The sequence below is a fragment of the Heterodontus francisci genome, chromosome 24 (assembly GCF_036365525.1).
Source record: "Heterodontus francisci isolate sHetFra1 chromosome 24, sHetFra1.hap1, whole genome shotgun sequence".
In the NCBI taxonomy this organism is placed as follows: Eukaryota; Metazoa; Chordata; class Chondrichthyes; order Heterodontiformes; family Heterodontidae; genus Heterodontus; species Heterodontus francisci.
The window spans coordinates 78,774,047-78,800,130 of NC_090394.1; the positions used below are offsets into that span (position 1 = coordinate 78,774,047).

The 26,084-nt window shown below is 44.8% G+C and overlaps 1 protein-coding gene across 1 annotated transcript in view; it reads right to left on the reverse strand.

Moving 5' to 3' along the window:
• abca3b (ATP-binding cassette, sub-family A (ABC1), member 3b) overlaps positions 1 to 26,084 on the reverse strand; it is a 113,823-nt gene that overhangs the window by 29,651 nt on the left and 58,088 nt on the right. Inside the window, 6 exon segments of the mRNA XM_068056738.1 lie at positions 1,520 to 1,724; positions 11,999 to 12,275; positions 13,111 to 13,417; positions 14,101 to 14,293; positions 15,621 to 15,719; positions 19,123 to 19,273. Coding sequence (XP_067912839.1) covers positions 1,520 to 1,724; positions 11,999 to 12,275; positions 13,111 to 13,417; positions 14,101 to 14,293; positions 15,621 to 15,719; positions 19,123 to 19,273 — 1,232 coding nt within the window.

Sequence of the window (26,084 nt, forward strand, 5' to 3'; positions counted from 1 at the left end):
AATCCTAGAGTTAACTTTTAAAAAACTGGTAGTAGATGGCCCCCCTGCAATCTGCATATGAAACAGCTTTTTACATTCCAAGGCCTCCAACAGGAGACAGAAGTCTGAGAAGCCTGGACCCAGAACAATGGCTTGCCCCAAGTAAGTGAATTACCTAAGATTGTTTCATTAGCACGGCAGTCAAGGCAATCCTGACACACTGACTTTGAAAGAGCAAAACCCCTCTAAGTGTAAATATTGGCATCGTGAGCCCTCTGGACCCAATTCTAAACCTTGTATCTAATTAAAAGCTTCCAGAGAATACACTGAAGCAGTCATGTGACCGTCTATCCATTTCTGAAAAAGCTGGAAGTTTCCTGGAACAAAGAGACAAACAGTAACTGAGACTGCAGCAGCAGAAAGCTATGTGCCTCCCTCTTTCTCCAAAAAACATCAAGTTTGAAAACTGTCTGCAATTGTGGACACTCCAATCCTACAGATTGATACAGAGACCAGGGGAAGAAAGTCACCTACACGACTGCCTCCAAGAAAACCCTGAACCAAGTGGGCCAGACACAAAGTGCACCGTGACCAGCTGAAGACTTCAAGAATACAACTTCAGTCGGAAGACTACCGAATCATCCAACCTCAGACTGTGTCTTTAAGTTCCATTTATTCTGGACTCTAATCCAACCACAAAACCTACTTCCACTCTGTAATCTATTTGTGTGTGTGAGATTCTCATGTGAATGTGTGTGTGAAAGTGTAGCAATTTTTATTATTTTAGATCGGGTTTAACTTGTTGAGTATAATAAACTCACCTCTTGTTTAAACCCAAGAGAACCTGTCCGATTGGTTCTTTCATGACCACATTAAAGGTAAAAGGTCAACTCTCACTGAGGTGGTAAGCACAACCACTGTTTAAAAAGGAATAAACCCTGTTGCGGTCAAATAAGAGGAAGGTCAAGACTATGACCCCCTGCTCACTTGGCTGTAACACTGTGAACACACTTACAATGTTGTGCAATTGTACAGAGCCTTCGCTGTAGAGATACATTCCCAGAACACAAAGACAATGGACCCCCTGAGCCAAAGTAGGAACAGCAGCAAAGTGACTAAAGACTTGGTCAAAAAGTTGGGTTTTAAAGGAGCTTCTAATTATAGATACTGTCCCTGTACCTACCCCATGGGGTTCTCTGATTTTAAATCCCTGTTTTAATTAGGAGCCAGTCGAGAAAGTTCCCCATTAAAAGCACTGGAGGAGTGAGGCAGAGAAATGGCAGGTACAAGACTGTTATAGGGTTCCACACCTTCAGAAATAGCTGCATCAGGACAGACCCTGAGTAGACGGGACCTTTTTATAATAAACTACAACCCCCGCCTCCCCAAACACAGTTATCCAGAGAGACATGCTGCCTGTGAGGTGTCCAGTAATCACACACTCCACAGGGCACGTCCACGACTGATCAGTTTGAAAGATGTTGAGTTTCCTGTTCTATTTCTCACAAGGAATGACTCAGTTCAGGAACTGTTTTCTTACCAGGATTGCGACACATGGTATGAAGTAGTTAAGCAGATCCAAGAGGAGAGCAGACAGCCAGAAATTGGCAATATGAAGGCCACTGACTAGCTGGACGTGCTTGGATTTTATGGTTTTCTCATACACAAACAACAAAGCGAAGGTGCTGGCCAGAAATGCCATGCCATACATCAAGTTGAAGGCCAAAGCAAATCCTGTCCGACCTCTGTAAGCAAATAAAAATGCAGTGAATTAGTGTACAAACAAGAAGCCACCTCTAACCCTAACTTCACCCACGGCCCCAACTCCACCATGATCAGCACTTTAACATTCTACTAGCTCCAGCTTCCCCAGCTAACTTCGCTGTACCAGCCGATAAAACTAACCACCCAATCCAATCCCACCTTCCAGCACCTGGTCCATAATCTTGCAGGTTACAGCACTTCAGGTGCACGTCCCACAGACTAGTCAAGCAACAGCCTGACAGAGTCATACCCACGGAATCATACCTTACAGACAATGTCCCAGACACTGCCATCACCATTCCTGGGTATGTCCTGTCCCACCATCAGGACAAATCTACCAGAGGTGGCGGCACAGTGGTATACAGTCAGGAGGGAGTTGTTCTGGGAGTCCTCAACATGGATGCCAGACCCCATGAAGTCTCATGGCATCAGGTCAAACATGGGCAAGGAAACCTCCTGCTGATTACCACCTACCATTTCCCGCACCCCCCCCCCCCCCCCACCACTGCCTCAGCTAATGATCAGTGCTTCTCCATGTTGAACACCACTTGGAGGAAGCACTGAGGGTAGCAAGGGCACAGAATGTACTCTGGGTGGGGGACTTCAATGTCCAGCACCTAGAGTGGCTCAGTAGCGCCACTACTGTTAACTAAGGCTCAGCTCATGGAGCTGAGGGCAAATTATTGACATGGTTAGGAAGTTGGTTGAGTGGTAGGCGACAGAAAGTGGGGATAACAGGTAAGTATAGACAGGGTGGATAGCAAGAAGCTTTTTCCCCAGAGTGGGGGATTCAATTACAAGGGGACACGAGTTCAAAGTGAAAGGGGAAAAGTTTAACAAAGAGAACAAAGATAATTACAGCACAGGAACAGGCCCTTCGGCCCTCCAAGCCTGCGCCGATCCAGATCCTCTCTCTAAACATGTCGCCTATTTTCTTAGGTTCTGTATCTCTTTTCTTCCTGCCCATTCATGTATCTGTCTAGATACATCTTAAAAGACTCCATCGTGCCCGCGTCTACCACCTCCGCTGGCAACGCGTTCCAGGTGCCCACCACCCTCTGCGTAAAGAACTTTCCACGCATATCCCCCCTAAACATTTCCCCTTTCACTTTGAACTCGTGTCCTCTAGTAATTGAAACCCCTACTCTGGGAAAAAGCCTCTTGCTGTCCACCCTGTCTATACCTCTCATGATTTTGTACACCTCTATCAGGTCCCCCCTCAACCTCCGTCTTTCTAATGAAAATAATCCTAATCTACTCAACCTCTCTTCATAGCTAGCGCCCTCCATACCAGGCAACATCCTGGTGAACCTCCTCTGCACCCTCTCCAAAGCATCCACATCCTTTTGATAATGTGGCGACCAGAACTGTACGCAGTATTCCAAATGTGGCCGAACCAAAGTCCTATACAACTGTAACATGACCTGCCAATTCTTGTACTCAATGCCCCGTCCGATGAAGGAAAGCATGCTGTATGCCTTCTTGACCACTCTATTTACCTGCGTTGCCACCTTCAGGGAACAGTGGACCTGAACACCCAAATCTCTCTGGACATCAATTTTCCCCAGGACTTTTCCATTTACTGTATAGTTCACTCTTGAATTGGATCTTCCAAAATGCATCACCTCGCATTTGCCCTGATTGAACTCCATCTGCCATTTCTCTGCCCAACTCTCCAATCTATCTATATTCTGCTGTATTCTCTGACAGTCCCCTTCACTATCTGCTACTCCACCAATCTTAGTGTCGTCTGCAAACTTGCTAATCAGTCCACCTATACTTTCCTCCAAATCATTAATGTATATCACAAACAACAGTGGTCCCAGCACGGATCCCTGTGGAACACCACTGGTCACACGTCTCCATTTTGAGAAACTCCCCTCTACTGCTACTCTCTGTCTCCTGTTGCCCAGCCAGTTCTTTATCCATCTAGCTAGTACACCTTGGACCCCAAGCGCCTTCACTTTCTCCATCAGCCTGCCATGGGGAACCTTATCAAACGCCTTACTGAAGTCCATGTATATGACATCGACAGCCCTTCCCTCATCAATCAACTTTGTCACTTCCTCAAAGAATTCTATTAAGTTGGTAAGACATGACCTTCCCTGCACAAAACCATGTTGCCTATCACTGATGAGCCCATTTTCTTCCAAATGGGAATAGATCCTATCCCTCAGTATCTTCTCCAGCAGCTTCCCTACCACTGACGTCAGGCTCACCGGTCTATAATTACCTGGATTATCCCTGCTACCCTTCTTAAACAAGGGGACAACATTAGCAATTCTCCAGTCCTCCGGGACCTCACCCGTGTTTAAGGATGCTGCAAAGATATCTGTTAAGGCCCCAGCTATTTCCTCTCTCGCTTCCCTCAGTAACCTGGGATAGATCCCATCCGGACCTGGGGACTTGTCCACCTTAATGCCCTTTAGAATACCCAACACTTCCTCCCTCCTTATGCCGACTTGACCTAGAGTAATCAAACATCTGTTCCTAACCTCAACATCCGTCATGTCCCTCTCCTCGGTGAATACCGATGCAAAGTACTCGTTTAGAATCTCACCCGTTTTCTCTGAGTCCAAGCATAACATTCCTCCTTTGTCCTTTAGTGGGCCAATCCTTTCTCTAGTTACCCTCTTTCTCCTTATATATGAATAAAAGGCTTTGGGATTTTCCTTAACCCTGTTTGCTAAAGATATTTCATGACCCCTTTTAGCCCTCTTAATTCCTCGTTTCAGATTGGTCCTACATTCCCGATATTCTTTCAAAGCTTCGTCTTTCATCAGCCGCCTACACCTTATGTATGCTTCCTTTTTCCTCTTAGCTAGTCTCACAATTTCACCTGTCATCCATGGTTCCCTAATCTTGCCATTTCTATCCCTCATTTTCACAGGAACATGTCTCTCCTGAACGCTAATCAACCTCTCTTTAAAAGCCTCCCACATATCACATGTGGATTTACCTTCAAATAGCTGCTCCCAATCTACATTTCCCAGCTCCTGCCGAATTTTGGTATAGTTGGCCTTTCCCCAATTTAGCACTCTTCCTTTAGGACCACTCTCGTCTTTGTCCATGAGTATTTTAAAGCTTACGGAATTGTGATCACTATTCCCAAAGTAGTCCCCTACTGAAACTTCAACAACCTGGCCGGGCTCATTCCCCAACACCAGGTCCAGTATGGCCCCTTCCCGAGTTGAACTATTTACATACTGCTCTAGAAAACCTTCCTGGATGCTCCTTACAAATTCTGCTCCATCTGGACCTCTAACACTAAGCGAATCCCAGTCAATGTTGGGAAAATTAAAATCTCCTATCACCACCACCCTGTTGCTCCTACATCTTTCCATAATCTGTTTACATATTTGTACCTCTATCTCACGCTCGCTGTTGGGAGGCCTGTAGTACAGCCCCAACATTGTTACCGCACCCTTCCTATTTCTGAGTTCTGTCCATATTGCCTCACTGCTCGAGTCCTCCATAGTGCCCTCCTTCAGCACAGCTGTGATATCCTCTTTGACCAGTAATGCAACTCCTCCACCCCTTTTACCTCCCTCTCTATCCCGCCTGAAGCATCGATATCCTGGGATATTTAGTTGCCAATCATGCCCTTCCCTCAACCAAGTCTCAGTAATAGCAATAACATCATACTCCCAGGTACTAATCCAAGCCCTAAGTTCATCTGCCTTACCTACTACACTTCTTGCATTAAAACAAATGCACCTCAGACCACCAGTCCCTTTATATTCATCATCTGCTCCCTGCCTGCTCTTCCCCTTAGTCACACTGACTTCATTATCTAGTTCCTTACAGGCTTTTGTTACTACCTCCTTACTGTCAACTGACCTCAATTGGTTCCCATCCCCCTGCCACATTAGTTTAAACCCTCCCCAACAGCGTTAGCAAAAGCACCTCCAAGGACATTGGTTCCAGTCCGGCCCAGGTGTAGACCGTCCAATTTGTAATAGCCCCACCTCCCCCAGAACCGGTCCCAATGTCCCAAAAATCTGAACCCCTCCTTCCTGCACCATCTCTCAAGCCACGCATTCATCCTGACTATTCTTTCATTTTTACTCTGACTATCACGTGGCACTGGTAGTAATCCTGAGATTACTACCTCTGAGGTCCTACTTTTTAACTTGGCTCCTAACTCCCTAAACTCTGCTTGTAGGACCTCATCCCGTTTTTTACCTATATCATTAGTGCCTATGTGCACAATGACAACTGGCTGTTCACCCTCCCCCTTTAGAATGTTCTGCAGCCGATCTGAGACATTTAGGGGGGATATGCGTGGAAAGTTCTTTACGCAGAGGGTGGTGGGTGCATGGAACGCATTGTCAGCGGAGGTGGTAGACGCGGGCACGATAGCGTCTTTTAAGATGTATCTAGACAGATACATGAATGGGCAGGAAGTAAAGAGGTACAGACCCTTAGAAAATAGGCGACAGGTTTAGATAGAGGATTTGGATTGGCGTAGACTTGGAGGGCCGAAGGGCCTGTTCCTGTGCTGTAATTTTCTTTGTTCTTTGTACTCCGATTGGCAGGATGTAACTAGTGGTGTCCCACAGGGATCTGTGTTGGGGCCTCAATTATTCACATTATTCATTAACAACTTGGATGATAGCATAGTAAGTCATGTATCCAAATTTGCTGATGATACAAAGTTAGGCGGCATTGTAGACAGTCTAGATGATAGCATAAAATTGCAAAGAGATATTGACAGACTAGGTGAATTGGCAAAACTGTGGCAGATGGATTTCAATGTGGGCAAGTGTGAGATTATCCATTTTGGACCAAAAAAGGATAGAGCAGGGTACTTTCTAAATGGGAAGAGGTTAAATACAGTGGATGTCCAAAGAGACTTGGGGGTTCAGGTGCATAGATCTTTAAAATGCCACGAGCAAGTGCAGAAAATAATCAAAAAGACTAATGGAATGCTAGCCTTTATATCTAGAGGATTGGAGTATAAAGACACAGAGGTTATGCTGCAACTGTACAAAACCCTGGTTAGACCCCACTTGGAGGACTGTGATACCTGGACTACAGGGGTTAAATTACGAGGAGAGATTACACAAATTAGGCCTGTTTTCGCTAGAATTTAGAAGGTTAAGGGGTGATCTGATTGAAGTCTTCAAGATATTAACAGGAAAAGACAGACTAGATAAAGATAAACTATTTCCGCTGGTTGGAGATTCTAAAACTAGGGGGTATAGTCTAAAAATTAGGACCAGACTGTTCAGGAGAGATGTTAGGAAGCACTTCTTCACGCAAAGGGTGGTAGAGGTTTGGAACTCTCTCCCACAAACAGCAGTTGAAGCTGGAACAGTTGTTAATTTTAAATCTGAGATAGATAGATTTTTGTTAAACAAAGATATTAAGGGATATGGGCCAAAGGCAGGTAGATGGAGTTAGGCTGCAGATCAGTCATGATCTCATTGAATGGTGGGACAGGCTCGAGGGGCTGAATGGCCTACTCCTGTTCCTATCTTCCTCTGTTCCTATGCTCCAAAAGGACATATCTGCTAGACTGGGTCTGCAGCAGGTGGTGAGGGAACCGACAAGAGGAAAAAACCTACTAGACCTTGTCTTCACCAATCTACCTGCTGCACATGCATCTGTCCATGACAGTATTGGTAGGAGTGACCACCGCATAAGTCCTTGTGGAGACCAAGTTCCATCTTCACATTGAGGATACCCTCCATCATGCTGTGTGGCACTATCACTGTGCTAAATGGGACAGATTTCGAACAGATCTAGCAACTAAAAACTAGGCATCAATGAGGCGCTGTGGGCCATCAGCAGCAGCAGAATTGTATTCAACTACAATCTGTAAACTCATGGCCCGGCATATCCTACACGCTACCATTGCCATCAAGCTGGGGGACCAACCCTGGTTCAAAGAAGAGTGCAGGAGAGCATGCCAGGAGCAGCACCAGGCATACCTAAAAATGAGGTGTCAGCCTGGTGAAGCGACCACACAGGACTACTCGCATGCCAAACAGTGGAAGCAGCATGCAATAGACAGCTTAGCGATCGCACAACCAACGGATGAAATTAAGCTCTGCAGTCCTGCAACATCCAGCCGTGAATGGTGGTGAACAATTAAACAACTAACTGGAGGAGGTGGCTCCACAAATATCCCCATCATCAATGATGGAGAAGCCCATCACGTCAGTGCAAAAGATAAGGCTGAAGCATTTGCATCCATCTTTAGCCAGAAGGGCCGAGTAGATGATCCATCTCTGCCTCCTCCTGAAATCCCCAGCATCACAGATGCCAGTCTTTCAACCAATCTGATTCACTCCGCGTGATATCAAGAAATGGCTAAAGGCACTGGACACTGCAAAGGCTATGGGCTCTGACAACATTCTGGCAATAGTACTGAAGACTTGTGCTCCAGAACTAGCCACGCCCCTTGCCAAGCTGTTCCAGTACAGCTACAACACTGGCATCTGCCCAGCAATGTGGAAAATTGCCCAGGTATGTCCTGTACACAAAAAGCAGGACAAATCTAACTCGGTCAATTACCGCCCCAGTCTACTCCTGACCATCAGTAAAGTGATGGAAGGTGTCATTGACAGTGCCATCAAGCAGCACTTGCTAAGCAATAACCTGCTCACAGATGCTCAGTTTGGGTTCTGCCAGGGCCACTCAGCTCCTGACCTCATCAGAGCCTTGGTCCAAACATGGACAAAAGAGCTGAACTCCAGAGATGAGGAGAGAGTGACTGCTCTTGACATCAAGGCAGTATTTGACTGAGTATGGCATCAAGGAGCCTGAGCAAAACTGGAGTTAATGGGAATCGGGGGAAAACTCTCCACTGGTTGGAGTCATACCTAGTGCAAAGGAAGATGCTTGTAGTTTTTGGACGTCAATCATCTCATTCCCAGGACATCAGTGCAGGAGTTCCTCAGGGTAGTGTCCTAGGCCCAACCATCTTCAGCTGCTTCATCAATGACCTTCCCTCCATCAGAAGGTCAGAAGTTTGCTGATGAGTGCACAATGTTCAGCACCATTCGCGACTCCTCAGATACTGAAGCAGTCTGTGTAGAAATGCAGCAAGACCTGGACAATATCCAGGGTTGGACTGATAAGTGGCAAGTAACATTCACATCACACAAGTGCCAGGCAAAGACCATCTCAAATAAGAGAGAATCTAACCATCTCCCCTTGATGTTCAATAACATCATCACTGAATCCCCCTCTAACAATCACCTGGGGGTTACCATTGACCAGAAACTGAACTGGACCAGTCACATAAATACCGTGGCTACAAGAGCAGGTCAAAGTCTGGGAATTCTGCAGCAAGTAACTCACCTCCAGTCTCCCAAACAGCTGTCCACCATCTACAAGGCACAAGTCAGGAGTGTGCTGGAATACTTTCCTGGATGGTGCAGCTCCAGCAACACTCAAGAAGCTCAACACCATCCAGGACAGAGCAGCCAGCTTGATTGACACCCCATCCACCACCTTCAACATTCACTCCCTCCACCACCGACGCACAGTGGCAGCAGTGTGTACCATCTACAACTTACCAAGGCTCCTTCGACAGCACCTTCCAAACCTGCAACCTTTACCAACTAGAAGGACAAGGGCAGCACATACATGGGAACACCACCACCTGTAAGTTCCTCTCCAAGTCACACACCATCCTGACTTGGAACTATATTGCCGTTCCTTCACTGTCGCTGGGTCAAAATCCAGGAATTCCCTTCCGAACAGCACTGTGGGAGTTCATTCACCCCGAGGATTGCAGTGGGTCAAGAAGGCAGCTCACCAATTTCTCAAAGGTAATTAGGGATGGGCAATAAACACTGTCTTAGCCAGCGATGCCCACATCTCTCGAATGAATAAAAAAAGACGTCTCCCTCATCCCCATAGCAACAGCCTTAGTGTCCAATATGATTGGATGGAGGAAGCTGGGCCTGTTTGAAGTGTAGCTGATGGATGGGACTGGTGTCCTTCCATTAAAGGAGGGGGTCTTACCATCAGAAAAGAAGCCAAATCTCTCATCCTGATTGTCCCCTTTTTATCTTCAAGTCTCATTCTCAACAAAGAAAGATGGCAACACATCAGCAGCCTGTTGGGAATGGGGCATAATCTTAACCTGGGGCAAGATCAGAATGTACCACAAGCACAGTGCCAAACTGTAGATGCACAGGTAGTGCCAGCGTGTCCAGTGCCCAGTGTGTACACCACATTCCTCGAACGAATAAAAATACATTCACACCAGCTGATCCATGACTATCAGTTACATGTCTAACTTTCAGGCATTTTTTTGCTTCCTCATCTAAAGCCCAAGTAAATAACTGATTTTACATCAGGACACCTACACACACAGAGCAGTGGACACGTGACCCCAGACACTCAATACAAACTTCAATCCAATGTTAAGTCTGCATAAATCTTGGTTGCCTGGTCTGGTGGATGATTGGATGGATTACTAACCATGATGTTCGAAGTACTGATTTAAGCAGTTGGCTCTGTTCATGGCACTGAGTTCCTGCCTTCACCCTGACCCAGCCAGCTGCTGCTCTTCAATTAACAGTGTGACACTTCCTAATACAAAGCAGCTGAAAGGTGACAAAGATCTGCAGTATATTCTCAGTAATGAGAGCTGGACTTGATAAAACTGCTCACACAAGCACGCATGCAGACAGATAGACGCGCACGCAGGCAGACAGACAGGCAGGCAGACAGACAGACAGAGACACGCAGACAGACAGACAGACACGCAGGCAGACAGAGACAGACACGCAGGCAGGCAGACAGACAGACAGACACGCAGACACACGCACGCAGACACACACGCACGCAGACACACACGCACGCAGACACACACGCACGCAGACACACACGCACGCAGACACACACGCACGCAGACACAGGCAGACACGCAGACACAGGCAGACACGCACACACAGACAGACACACACAGACAGACACACACAGACAGACACACACAGACAGACAGACAGACACACACAGACAGACACACACAGACAGACACACACAGACAGACACACACAGACAGACACACACACGGACACAGATGGTATATACATACACACAGCACATAAAGACAGACACAGAGAGTCAACACATTTAGAATGTGTGTGCCAGAATCAAGCTGTGCTGCGATGCCGACTGCTGTCAAACAGCTGGTGATGGACACTGACAATCTATCCAAGTTGCTGAGACAAAACTAGGTGGGAATGTAAGCTGTGAGGATGAATCAAAAAGCTGCAAAGAGATAACAGACAGGTTAAGTGAGTGGGCAACAAGGTGGCAGATGGAATATAATGAGGGGAAGTGTGAGGTTATTCACTTTGCTCGCAAGAATAAAAAATAATGTTTTTTTAAATGCTGAGGAACAATTAAATGCTGGTGTTCAGAGGGATTGGGTGTTCTTGTACACAAATCATAGAAAGTTAACTTGCAGGTAAAACAAGTAATTAGGAAGGCAAATTGAATGTTGGTCTTTATTGCAAGGGGGATGGAGTATAAAAGGGAAATCTTGCTACAAGTGTACAGGGTTTTGGTGAGACCACACCTGGAGCACTGTGTGCAGTTTTGATTTCTGTACCTAAGGAAGAACATACTTGCCTCAGAGGTTCACTAGATTGATTCCTGGGATGAGGAGAAATTGAGTAGGATGGGCCTATACTCTGTGGAGTTTAGGAGAGGGATCCCCCTGGGCTGGAGGGTCTGGAACATAGCGCACAGTCTCAGGAGAAGGGGTCGGCCATATAGGACTGAGATGAGGAGAAATTAATTCATGCAGAGGGTTGTGAATCTTTGGAATTCTCCACCTCAGCGGCTGTGGACGCTCAGTCACTGATTATATTCAAGACAGAGATCGATAGAATTTTGAACACTAAGGAAATTAAGGGAAATGGGAAGTGAGTAGGAATGTAGAGTTAAGGCTGAGGATCAGCCACGATCTCAGTGACTGGATGACTCCTGCTCCTATTTGTTACCTTTTTTCGGTGCCGCTGCTCACCTCACACATGAAAGACTAGCACTTGAGTGAACTGGTGGAAACTGTACCTCAGAGAGAATTAGTCAGACAGCAAAGGCAGAAGACTGGAATAACAGTGTCAACTAGCTGATTATTCCATTTCTAGGCCAGGGTGTCTTTACAGCTGTCACCGGCTGACTCAGGAGCTCAAACTCAGGGAGTTGCTGGTCTATACGGTTGAGTACCAAACCAATTATTGTTGGAACCAGTTCTATCAGAAGATTAATGCTGAGCACGTACTCGTTCAGTTGGCCTATTGCTCGCTCTGTAATGTTGCGGGGCTGTGGATAGTTGGCGATACTAATTGAAGCAGTGGGCCCCACCAGCAGTTTGAATAAGGCATTGTCCACCAACATCAGAGAGGTAGCAGAAGTATGGTAGCCCAAGTTATTGAATAAAATCCGTATCCTGGTTGAAGATGGCATCGTGTCATGGAAAGCAGCAGCTACTAAAACACGTTCATTAAAGGATGCTCCTTCCTTTACTGAAGTGTTCAACAGATAATCAATAATATTACCTGGAAGAAAAAGAGCAACACAAAGCTGTCAGATATCAGACAATAAATACAACTGGTGTCTAAGCAAATTCACACCACTCCGCACAGTATGCTCGCGGGCCACTCGCACCACAAACAAAGGCACAAAAACATAAACAATTTAAAGTTTTATAGAAACATTTCCTAACTTGCCCTGAATTTCTGAGTCAGAGTTGGGCAGGAGGGAGGTTGTGTAAGAGGGCTGCCTATTGGAGGAGACCTGGTGTAAGAGGGCTGCCTATTGGAGGAGACCTGGTGTAAGAGGGCTGCCTATTGGATGGTGCAGATTGTAAATTAGTTGTTCTCCCAGCCCTGACCAAATGCTCCCTCAGGATATGGTCCCATGTGATGGCCTCATGCTGGGTACCAAGCATTGGAGCAACTTGGGCAAAAATTGTGGCATAGCTAGTGGATGATGTCATCCTGGTAGCCTTGCCTCTTCATGTAATTGCCATGGGGAAGGAGATGGGCACACCATGAGCCATGCCTCTTCATGTAATTGCCGTGTAAGATTTTGAATGGGCATAAAAATAGGTGTAGGGACCAAACATCAGTGGATCGTACCCCAGATACCAGAGGCCTTGCCTCACCAGGGCTGAGGAATTTTGCAGTTCTCATGTGCAGTGATCAGATTCAGGCCCACAGCATTGTTCTCCTGTCAAGAATAGGTACCTTGCTGTGAGCCCATGAATGCAGAGTTATTTCTGCCTTATATTCTGTAAAGAAATGAAAGTAAAACACAGTGAACAGGAAGACTCAAGCAGAGAGTTAAAGAAAAGATCAATAAAGGAGTACTAGGAGTTGAGAGGACCCTCACCCTCCGTATGTCTTGGGATGCCGAGCTCGGATTGCAAAACGTCTCTGTATGCCTTGACCAAATCCTTAGTCAGGTTCCGGGAGGCAGACTTCAACGAGTAAGGAATAAAGGTAGGCCCATACTTTTTTAGAGTCAGATTTAGCAGAGGTGAATCCTGGGGTCCTGGAAATGTCTTGGCAACAATCAATGCAAAGCAAGCAAAAATCAGTGGGATCATAAACTGAGCCATGAACACCTTCCAGTTCCGCCAGATGTATGTTGCTCGCTTCATGAACGTAGCATAGAACTGCTGCAAAAACAGAATGATCTGCACAAGGCAAGGGAGAGGCATCAGGGCTTTTACAGAGCAAATGAATCCAATACAACAAAAAACACCTGCCCTCCCTCTCCTCCCCATTAAAGGGGCACAGAGACACCCGTTCCCCATTAAAGACTTGCATTTCTATAGCATCTTTCACAACCTCCAGACATCCTAAAGTACTTTACAGCCACTTCTGAAGTGTAGTCACTGTTGTAATGTAGGAAATACGGCAGTAAAATTACAAAATCCCACAAACAGCGATGAACAGATAATCTGTTTTCGTGATGTTAATTAGGGTTAAATATTGCCCAGGACACCGGGGAGATCTCCCCCGCTCTTCTTCAAAATAGTGGCCATGGGATCTTTTATATCCACCTAAAAAGGGCAGATGGGCCTCGATTTAATACCTCATCTGAAAGACAGCACCTCTGACAGTGCAGCACACCCTCAGCACTGCACTGGACAAACAGCTTAGATTATGTGCTCTAGTTTCTGAAGTGGGATTTGAACCCACAACCTCTGACTCGGACAAAAGTGCTACCCATAGAACCACAATAACACTATTAAAAGGTCACATCCTGCTGTGTGCTTAAAAACAAATGAACAAAAAAGTTTGGAATGTTATTTTTTAAAATGCAGATCCCTGTGTCCCTTCAACTCCGAGACGGGCCCGCAGGTTATGAGCTTACCCCTGTGTTCAGTTTGATGGAAGAGTGGTCAATGGGATAATGAGAGTCATTGTTCACTGTCAGGTTCACCAGGTCACTCAGGCTGGTTTTTTCCCCAACAGACCAGTCACTCATCCTGCGCTCATGTTGATATTGCAGTGCTGGCAGCTGAATGGCCTGAATGTCCATGCTGGAGTCCACCAGCTTCCCCACCCTGTAAAGGACCAAAGGCACCGATTGATGAGCGATGTTACACTGAAGAGGGGAGACCATCCAGGGCAGCAGAATCAGCAGCAGCTCCACTCAAAACATGAGGGGTGAAAAAATCATCAGGCTGCAATAGGGAGACTGGCACTAGGAAGGGGGTAAGAGGGAAGGGAGACAGGAATGGTGGGGGGCAGGAAAGAGGGGGAGGGAGAGAGATAGGGGGAGAGAGATGGGAAGGAGGGAGAGAGATGGGAGAGGGGAGCGTTTAAAAAAACAAGGGATCACATTGCTGGAAGCATCACTGGAATCAGTAGTTCCCACTGGCACTGAAAGGAGCTGCAGTTACTGCCATTGCTTCGTAATGTTGCTACTGGTTGTCTCAGCAGGTCCGGGGAAACCCATCTCCTTGGTCTCACTAGTTTTGTTCTTTCTTCTGTACAACTGTTGCAATATTGATCTTGGGTTGCAAAGACTGATACATAAAACTATTTCACATCACAACCTTCTGTATACTTTTTCCTTTCTACTCCCTTCTCACCATGCTAATTTTTATACTTTGTTTTTATTTTAGTGATAACTCACTAGAATCGCTACCTTAACACTGCTCACAATAACCTGCATTCATATAGTGCCTTCAACATAGTAAAACATCCCAAGGTGATTCACAGGAGCACTATCAAATAAAATGTGATTCCAGTCACAGGAGATATTAGAGCAGATGATCAAAAACTCGGTAAAAGAGGTAGGTTTTAAGGAGCATCTTAAAGGAGGAGGGAGGGGTGGAAGAGGTGGACAGTATATATTTATACTGTACTTGTTGAATGTGGTGTTCCCAAGAAAAAAACAATGAAGTATGTTCAGATGAAGCGAGGTTACAGACTAGATTGGGACATGTTGAAGCAATTCATGGCCTATTTTAAAATAATACATTTAGTGTCAACGAATCATTTACATCATAGAAAGAGGCCATTCAGCCCATAGAGTCCATGCTCTCTGCAAAACAATCCAGTCAACCCTTATTTTTCTGTATTTCCCCATTATAAATTTCTATGTAAAGATTTATAATGAAAGCTGCCTATATAAACTTGTCATGCTGCAGTTACACTCTGTTGCCAGTGCTCTTTTTTTTGCCCTTCTTCATTCATGTACTATGTAGTACAATGCCGAGAGCTCCCTGTCAGGGCCAGCCACTCGGTAGGTTGATAAAGCAGACTGACACCAATCTTCTTCTGCACCTCCCCTCAGCTCTGTGCCCCCATGAAATGCATCTGCTGGGACAGAAGAAGAGAAACAGAACCAACAAAACTGAACAAACTGTCACACCTCACACTCACCTCAGAAACACCTCCTCCATGGTAGTGACCGAGGCTCCATAACTGGCGATTCCCAGTGCCTCCTGCTTCCTTTCCAGTTCTGAAAAAAGGGCTTCAAAGCTATGGACAGGGAAGGTGTAAATATACAGGATTATCACAGCTCCCAGGACAAGCTTCTGAATCCTAGTGCTGCCGTGTGGATGTACAAGTGTGTATCAGTAAGATGAATCCTGAGGTCCTTTTAACACACACACACATTCTCTCTCAGAGACCGACAGACGCACAAACACACTCCCTCAGACTGAAACAAACACTCACAGGGAATGACAGACAAACAGACACACAAACACACCCGGAGACCAGTGTGTGCGCGCACACACTCACTGCTGTTAATTGTATCTAAGCAGGTCTGGCAGCATCTGTGGAGAGAGAAGCAGAGTTAACGTTTCAGGTCAGTGACCCTTCTTCAGAACTGACAGTGGTTCTGAAGGGTCAATGACCTGAAACGTTAACTCTGCTTCTCTCTCCACAGATGCTGCCAGACTTGCTGAGTATTTCCAGCATTTCTTGTTTTTATTTCAGATTTCCAGCATCTGCAGTGTTTCGCTTTTATTATATAATTGTATCTTAATTGCGTTTAGTTGTATGCAAGTGATGGGCATTAACCTAATGTATTATAAAAGAGAGAGGATCATGATAGAAAATGGAAAGTCCCTGGTAAGGTAACAGGTTTTGGTTGTAATACAGTACTTATCAAACTGTTAAGCTTCATACCTCACCACTGAATTGATTTACAAAATCACTGACTGTGCAGCTGATAGAAGTAAATGAGACATTTTGTACCTCATGTACTCGTGTTTTGTGATGAAGGTCCTGAGGAACAGAATACAATTGATCAAGGGCTGGATAGTGGTAATGAGTGATCACGACACACAGGACAGAGCAATCACATCCAAAGGCTAATTACCCAGACTGGGTACTCGGGTGACATATATTACAGACAGGTCTAATGAATGGAGGAATGTGACAATTGTGGGACGTGCAGGAAAAGCTACTGGCAAGTTACTATTGGTTGAATGTTCGCGATTATAGCCAAGAAGTGAGGTCCACAGACTGGCAGAATGAGGTGAAAGAGTGGAGGGTAAGAAAGCGCAGTGCAAGTTCTAATAGTTGGTCAGGAAATGACTGTTGCATCAGAAAACGATCACGTGCTGGAGAAAGAGCCTCTGATAGTGAGAGAGGGAAATCCTACAGCAGTAGTCCCGAAAGAAAACAAAATGTTAGTAGAGACCGTAGTTTGAATCGATTACACAATGAAATGAGGCCACAGAGTGTCTCGGAACAGAACTAGAATGCTGGCAATCGAGAAGTTTTGGAGGGTGCCACTAAACTTGAGGATAAACTAAAGAGAGACAAAGGAGAAGTAATTGGAGAGTTGGAGAGAGTTTGGAGTTTATTCTGAGGTACCAGATAAGGGGCACAGTCAGCTTTGTCACATAGATGGATTTGTACTGAAAATAGTCCTTCCCTATGGGACTTGTAAGGCTAAAGCGAGGCTAGTTGTGAGGGGTTTTGAAGAGTGATTGGGTGATACAGATGTTAGAGTGGACTCTCCCACAGCTGGAAAAATAATCTTGTAAATCCTTTTAGCTCTTTTGGCCACATATTCATGGAAGGGCAGATCAATTGACATAAAAACAACATTTCCACAGGGCGATACCTTTCAGAGAGAAGTGTTTCTGGAACCATCCAAAGAGGCAGCAGATGCAGAAGGAAAACTATGGAAACTAAACAAATTTGTCTATGGCCTGAATGATGCTTCCCAGGTGAGATATCTTTTGAAGAGATCTGTTTTGCTGAAAATAGGTTGTCTTCAACTAAAAGCAGATCCCGCAATGTTTTATTGGCACCATAAAGGGAAACTCTGAGGCATCCTCAAGTTGCATGTTGATGATTTCTTATGGGATGATGCTGTGAAATTCGAGAAATATATTGTTAATAAGCTTAGAGCAGAATTTAAAATTGGGAGTCAATCTTGTGGGGCTTTTAAATATATTGGTTTAGATATTAAGCAGAGTAGGTCTAGAATGACTTTAAATCAACAACCCTATTTAGAGAGATATTCCATTCCTGGTTAATCATGCTAGGTCATCACTGAAGGATGCTGTTGTATCTAAAGAGACAGAGCAATTGCAAAGCTTCATTGGTCAGGTGAACTGGTTGGGCACTCAGTCTAGACCAGATGCTAGTTTTGATGTACTGGAGTTAAGTACCAAGATCAAGCACCCTAAAGTCGAGAATGGTTTAAGGGCAAATAAAATATTAAATCTCATTTCTCCAGATTTAATTTTTAAGTTTCCACCCTTAGGTGACCCAAGCAACATGAAACTAGCTATTTTTAGTGATGCTTCACATGCTAATCTTCCTGATGGGTATTCAAGTGTAACTGGTTTCATAGTATTTCATGGGCCAAAATAGAAAATGTTACCCTTTGGCTTGTGAAGCTAAGAAAATAAAAAGGGTTGTTAAAAGTACTTTGGCTGCGGAAACACTGGCTCTCGTGGAGACAGTATATATGGGATTCTATCTGTCAAATATTTTAAGTGAGGTTCTGTACAATGGGCATACTGAAGATGCTATACTGATTGAATGTTATGTAGATAATTATTCATTGTGGAATAACATACACCCTAAGAAAAGTGTGAGTGAGAAAAGGTTATGGATTGACCTTGCTGGAGAGAAAGGAAATCTCTAATTAAATGGGTGGATGCAAGTCATTAACTGTCCGATTACTTTCCAAAAAAGAAATGCATGCAAGAAGAAATTGTTAGGGATCCTAGAGAAGGGGTATCTCACAATGTGACGCTTTGTACATAATATGGAAGTTTTTTTGATTTGTTTTGAATTGTTTGTATATACTAACTCTAATTTTTATTTAGTGAGAGTAGTGAATCTGTTAATTGTATATTAATTATGCTTAACTGTACGCAAGCAATGGGCTTTAACTGGTGATTCACTTGAATCCCTATAAATAGAGACAGACTGAAACTGTGGTTGTTGGGTTTGGTGGTGTATACCTGTAATGTGTAACTCAATAAATATAAAGGTGTGTAAAAGATTGGCTCCATTTCTATCCTTCACCAACTGGAGTAGAACTGAGACTGACACATACACACACATTCTCACTGAGAACGATACACACAACACACTCTCGCTGATAGAGACTGACACACACACTGTCTCTCGCTGATACAGAGACTGACACACACACTCTCTCTCTCTCTCGCTGATACAGAGACTGACACACACACACTCTCTCTCTCTCGCTGATACAGAGACTGACACACACACTCTCTCTCTCTCGCTGATACAGAGACTGACACACACACACACACATATTTACACACACTCTGAGACCGACTAGCATGCAAACAGGGCTGATTCTAAGTGTCCCCACCAAGCACGCGCTCAGAGACTGACTTTGTAGACCATGATTGGAATGATTCCCTCTGCTATAATATACCTGTCAGTACTTTCATTCGGGAGGATGTAGGAGAGTTCTGCACCAGCATTGGTCTGCAGGATTGCATTGGGCACAAAGCTCTTCACAAGGTCGGTTATATTAGCGACATTACAGTCAGGTTGCTTCACGATCACCATGTGATACCCGGCCCCTGAAATAACACACCCAGCACAATAATTACAGTTGCTACAAGGAACTATTGTTTCTATGGCTTCAATTTGAATAAACTTCCCCTTTTTGCAGCTTACAAGTTTATAGACTCTGAGGGTTTTATGGTTATTACAGAGTGTGGAATGTGGCACTTAGTGATACCCATTTTATCAGTTGCATTTATTAGAAAACTAGCTGGGCCTGAATCCAGTTAAACCCTACAGCAGCTCATTGACCCACCTTGAGCACTGTGTCCAGCTCTGGTCAGCCCGCACCTTGAGCACTGTGTCCAGCTCTGGTCAGCCCGCACCTTGACCACTGTATCCAGCTCTGGTCATTGAGCTACAAGGGATGCTGTAAGTGTTGAATGCAGTGCAGAAAGGAGCTACAGAGGCAATCCACAGACTTAAAGATCTGAAGTATGAGGAAAAGTTGTGAAAGTCGGTCTCATCACTCTTGGTCTCAGAGGCGGCCAAGATATTAGATGCTATGTAAAAGGTACATTCCTTTAAATTGAACTACAAGAGTAGGATTAGGGATCACAGGTTCAAGCTAATAAAGGCAAATTTAGTAGCATTATCAGGAGATTCTTCAAGCACAGTAATCAACACAAGTAGCAGCAGAGGTGAAAACAATGGAATCATTTAAGAAGCAACTGGAGGTTACAACAGGGGAAGAGTAGGGTCTTTCCGAATGGCTGTAGTATGATGGATCAAATAGACTTCCTCACATGAAAAATTCACAACCACTGCACACCCGTCAATACTGAGGGCAGAAATCTGGTGATATCTCCATATTATATAGTGACTCCTCTCTCAACAATCTACACTCTTTCAAATAAATTTAACACCAAGAGATAGAAATTCCTGGTTGGAAAAAATGCTCAAATACACTACAAACTGAATCTAATTAACACAAGAGCCAGACCGATTCTGTCAGGTCCATTAATCTCAACATCTGGTAAAACAATTGAAGAAGCAAAGCAAAACCTTGTGATATAAAGCCAGAGCAGCACAAACCGAGCATTGAGAGGGTGTGCTAAGGGTTTGCAATACACAGCTCAGAGGCAGGAGATTGTGTCTTTATTAATTTGTGATAAGTCTCACCTCATTAGAGAATCTGGTGGGAGGACTGCAGGTAACTAAGAAAACCCGCCTGGTTCTGTAACAGTATTCCCATCCTCCCTTACTCTGGGTCTTCGCTCCACAAGAACTCAGAGAAGGCCAATGGGACTGCAATCTAGAGTAAGCAGATCAGGTAAACCCTAAATACTGCAGAGTTAGCAGGGGAGGACAGGGGAGAAATTCATTAGCTGGAGCTGTGTTGTGACACAGAGCTGCCCGAGTAGTCAGATGCGTCAATGGTTCAGTGAGAGTGGGACTGAGTGTCAACAGACTGAATGGCTTCTTCTCACCCTTTGTTATTTTTCTAAATGATAACATGACCCCTCAGCTGCTGGTCTTCGGCACAGGGAGAGAGATCTGGAAGTCTTCCTGAGAAAACACTGCACACTTAGACAAGGAAATTATTGCTCATCTCCCACAACAGTCTGTAGAGGAATACAGAAAGTTCCTGAACCTCATTCTACTGGGAGGCACCAGTCAAACTCCAAATATGACCTACGTTTGTATTAGATTGCAAAAAAAAAGAGAAAATTCAACCAGCACTACTGAGAAAAATGTTCTTCCCAGAATTTCTCCTCCATTGATCAGCCTTGTAAATTCAGTCCTTCCCTGCACATATTGTGAATTGTGATCCCTACAGCATCAAGCTGCACACTGAGATATACATTAGCATGGATAGGGGACTGGCTAACTAACAGGAAACAGAGAGTGGGGATAAATGGCGTATTTTCAGGATGGCAAACTGTAACTAGTGGAGTGCCAGAGGGATTGGTGCTGGGGCCTCAACTATTTATGATCTATATTAATGACTTGGATGAAGGGACCGAGTGTATTGTAGCCAAATTTGCTGACGATACAAAGATAGGTAGGAAAGCAAGTTGTGAGGAGGACACAAAGTGTCTGCAAAGGGACATAAGTAGGTTAAGTGAGTGGGCAAAAATTTGACAGGTGGAGTATAATGTTGAAAAATGTGACTTTGGCAGGAAGAATAGAAAAGCAGAATATTTATAGAGAGAGAGACTGCAGAATGCTGCAGTACAGAGGAATCTGGGTGTCCTCCTACATTAAACACAAGAAGTTAGCATGCAGGTACAGCAAGTAATTAGGAAGGAAAATGGAATGTTGGCATTTATTGCAAGGGGGATGGAAGATAAAAGTAAGGAAGTCTTGCTACAACTGTACAGGGTGTTGGTGAGACCATACCTATAGCACTGTGTACAGTTTTGGTATCTAAGGAGGGATATACTTACATTGCAGGCAGTTCAGAGAAGGTTCACTAGGCTCATTCCTGGGATGAAGGGATTTGTCAAGAGGAAATGTTGAGCAGGTTGGGCCTATACTCATTGTAGTTTAGAAGGTTGAGAGGTGATCTTATTGAAACGTATAGAATTCTGAGGGGGTTGGTCGGTAGATGCTGAAAGGATGTTTTCCCTCGAGGGGCATCTAGAACTGGGGGCAACAGTTTCAGAATAAGGGGTCTCCCTTTTATGATGGAGATAAGGAATTTCTTCTGTCAGAGGGCCAAGAATCTTTGGAATTCTCTACCCCAGACAGCAGTGGAGGCTGAGTCATTGAATATATTCAAGGCTGAGATAGGCAGATTTTTCAACTACAGAGGAGTCTATGATTATGGGGAGTGCTACTAGGAGTGCACGGAGTGCGAAGAAGGGAGTTCTGTAAGTGACAGGATTTTAAGGGTTAATCTCTCTAAAGTCTAGTTTTTGTTTTGTTTACAGTTAGCAATTAACTAAAATTCTTCTTCTTCTTTGGCCTCCTTGTCTCGGGAGACAATGGGTAAGCGCCTGGAGATGGTCAGTGGTTTGTGAAGCAGCGCCTGGAGTGGCTATAAAGGACAATTCTAGAGTTACAGACTCTTCCACAGCTGCTGCAGATAAAATTGGTTGTCGGGGCTGTTACACAGTTGGCTCTCTCCTTGGCTTCTATCTTTTTTCCTGCCAACTGCTAAGGCTCTTCGACTCGCCACGCTTTAGCCCCGCCTTTATGGTTGCCCGCCAGCTCTGGCGAACGCTGGCAACTGACTCCCACGACTTGTGGTCAATGTCACAGGACTTCATGTCGCGTTTGCAGACGTCTTTAAAGCGGAGACAAGGACGGCCGGTGGGTCTGGTACCAGTGGCGAGCTCGCTGTACAATGGGGATCCTGCCATCTTCCATGCGGCTCACATGGCCAAGCCATCTCAAGCGCAGCTGGCTTAGTAGGGTGTATATGCTGGGGATGTTGGCCGCCTCGAGGACTTCTGTGTTGGAGATAAGGTCCTGCCACCTGATGCCAAGGATTCTCCGGAGGCAGCAAAGATGGAATGAATTGAGACGTCGCTCTTGGCTGACGTACGTTGTCCAGGCCTCGCTGCCGTAGAGCAAGGTACTGAGAACACAGGCTTGATACACTTGGACTTTTGTGTTCCGTGTCAGCACGCCATTTTCCCACACTGTCTTGGCCAGTCACAACATAGCAGTGGAAGCCTTTCCCATGCACTTGTTGATTTCTGCATCGAGAGACAGGTTACTGGTGATAATTGAGCCTAGGTAGGTGAACTCTTGAACGAATTTGGCCTAACCATCAGCCTCAAGAAAACGAACATCATGGGACAGGACGTCACAAATGTCCTATCCATAAATAACTAAAATTACTGTTTAAATTAAGAGGCAAGTTAAGTTTCTTACATTTTTAAACAGGGGCATACAAACTCTGAGAGTAGCTGTAGCTAGTTAATTAGGTAGCTAGCTTAAACTGGTTTCTGAGCTCCAGCAAAGCTGACACATCATTGTTTTCAGAGAGTATAAATTCAGGGGACTCTCACTGCCGCTTGTCTGCATTGAGTGCTGCTGGAGTGCACAGAGTGTGAAGAAGGGAGTTTGGCAAGGATTGGAGTTCAGTAAGGAGGGGAACGATAAATTAATTAAGAAAAATACATTTAATTTAATTAACACAATAAAGATGGCAGGACAGGTGATGTGTCACGGCTGCAGTATGTAGGAGCTCCTGGGTGCCACGGCAATCCATGGCAACCATGTCTGTGGCTTGAGGAGCTTCGGCGCAGAGTTACTGAGCTGGAGGCCGAGCTGCAGAGATTGTGATGCATCAGGGTGGGGGAAAGTTACCTGGACACTTTGTTCCAGAAAGCATTCACACCCCTTAGGATAGGGTTGTCCTTTTTTGGTTAGGGACAGGATGGTGTGACTGTGAGTCAGTCAGGTAAGGGGATCGAGAAGGTGGGAGTGGAGGAGCCTCAGCCCTTGCAATTGAGCAACAAGTTCGAGGTTCTTGCAGCTTGTCTGGACAGGAGTGAGGGCTGTAATGTAGATGAGCAGACTGACCATGGCACAGGGAAGCCGTTCAAGCGGGTGGAGAAAAAAGGAAAGTAGTGGTTGTAAGGGTCAGTATAGCGAGGGGGATTGACACTGTTCTGTGCAGCCAAGAACGTGAGTCCAGACGGCTGTGTTGCCTGCCCAGTGCCAGGGTTCAGGAAATCTGCTAAGGGGTGGAGAGGAACTTACAGTGAGGGGTGGGATCCAGTCGCTGTAGTCCATGTAGGTACCAATGACATAGCAGGACAAGGAAAGAGGTTCTGCATAGTCAGTATGAGGAACTAAGCGACAAATTAAGAGGTAGAACCTCAAAGGTAATAATCACTTGATTACTACCTGACCCAGGTAGTAATTGGAGGAGGGAAAATAAGATTAGAGAAATGAATGCGTGGCTCAAAGACTGGTGTGGTAGAGGTTGGTTCTGATTTGTGGGAACTGGCACCAGTACTGGGGACGGTCTACACCTGAACTGTGCTGGGACCAGTGTTCTAGCGAGCCGCATAACTAGCAAAGTAGAGAGGACTTAAAACTAAATATGGAGGCAAGGGATCAAATTTGGGAAGATGTGATAAATCCAAGAGTAAGAGACAAGGCAAGAGAGAAAGATATTAATATGGGAAAAGATAAACAGACCGTGACAGGAAGGGACAGTGAGTACAAATCTAAGAATAAATCAGCAGACAAGGCTAGAGGTTACAAAAATAATAAAAGGACATTAAAGACTCTGTATCTGAATGCACATAGCATTCAAAACAGAATGGATCAACTAATAGTGCAAATAGAAATAAATAAGTACGATCTGATAGCCATTACAGAGACATGGCTGCAGGATGACATAGATTGGGACCTGAATATTGAAGGGTACATGACATTTAGAAAGGACAGGAAGCTAGGAAAAGGTGGAGGGGTGGCTCTGGTAATTAGTGATGGTATTAGCGCATTCGAGAGGGATGACCTAAGTTCAGGAAACCAGGATGTAGAAACAGTTTGGGTTAAGTTGAGAAATGATAATGGCAAGAAATCACTTGTGGAAGTGATTTATAGGCCCCCGAACAGTAACGATATGGTAGGACAATGTATAAAGGAAGAAATAATGGGAGCTTGTCAGAAAGGTACGGTGATAAACATGGGGGATTTTAATCTACATAAAGACCGGAAAAATCAGATGGGCAACGGTAGTTTAGATGAGGAGTTCATGGAATGTTTTCAGGATAGTTTCTATTCCTAATTTTAGGAATTGAGGGAACAGAATTCTTGAGGTGCATTCAGGAGAACTTTTTTGCCCAGTATGTAGCAAGTCCAACAAGAGAGGGCACAGTTTTACACTTAGTTTTAGGAAATGAAGATGAGCAGGTGGAAGGAGTGGCTGTGGGAGAGCATTTTGGTGGTAGTGATCATAATTCAGTCAGTTTTAACATAATTATGGAAAAGGACAGAGATAGAACAGGAGTTAGAGTTCTCAATTGGGGCAAAACCAATTTTACTAAGCTGAGGAGTGATTTTGTGAAAGTGCACTGGAAACAGATATTTGAAGGTTAAATCAGTGTCAGAACAGTGGGAGGCAAAGGGGAGATTCAAAGGGTTCAGGGTAAACATGTCCCCACAAAGAAAATGGGTGAGGCGGCCAAATTAGAGCCTCATGGTTGTCAAGGAGCCTACAGGATAAGATAAGGCAGAAAAGGAAAGCTTATGTCTGACACCGAGAACTCAATACTACAGAAAGCTGAGAGGAGTATAGGAAGTGGAGGGTTGAAAACAAAAAGGAAACTAGGAAAGCAAAGAGAGGGCAAGAAAGAATATTGGCAAGCAAAATCAAGGTGAACCCAAAGATGTTTTATCAATACATTAAGAGTAAGAGGATAACTAAGGAGAGAGCAGGGCCCATAAAAGACAAAAAAGGTAACCTATGTGTAGGAGCGGAAGATATTGGTATGGTTCTTGATGAATACTTTGCAACTGTCTTCACAAAAGAGGGGGACGATGCAGATATTGTAGTTAAGGAGGAAGAGTGTGAAGTATTGGATGTGATAAACATAGGGAGAGAGGAAGTATTAATGGGATTAGCATCCTTGAAAGTTGATAAATCACCAGGGCCAGATGAAATGCATCCTACGCTGTTAAAGGAAGCAAGAGAGGAAATAGTCGAAGGTCTAACCATCATTTTCCAGTCATCACTGGATACAGGTGTGTTGCCGGAGGATTGGAGAATTGCTAACATTGTACCTCTGTTTAAAAAGGGAGCGAAGGATAGACCGAATAATTACAGGCCAGTCAGTCTAACCTCAGTAGTGGGCAAATTATTGGAATCTATTCTGAGAGACAGGATAAACAGTCACTTAGACACAGGTTAATCAAGGA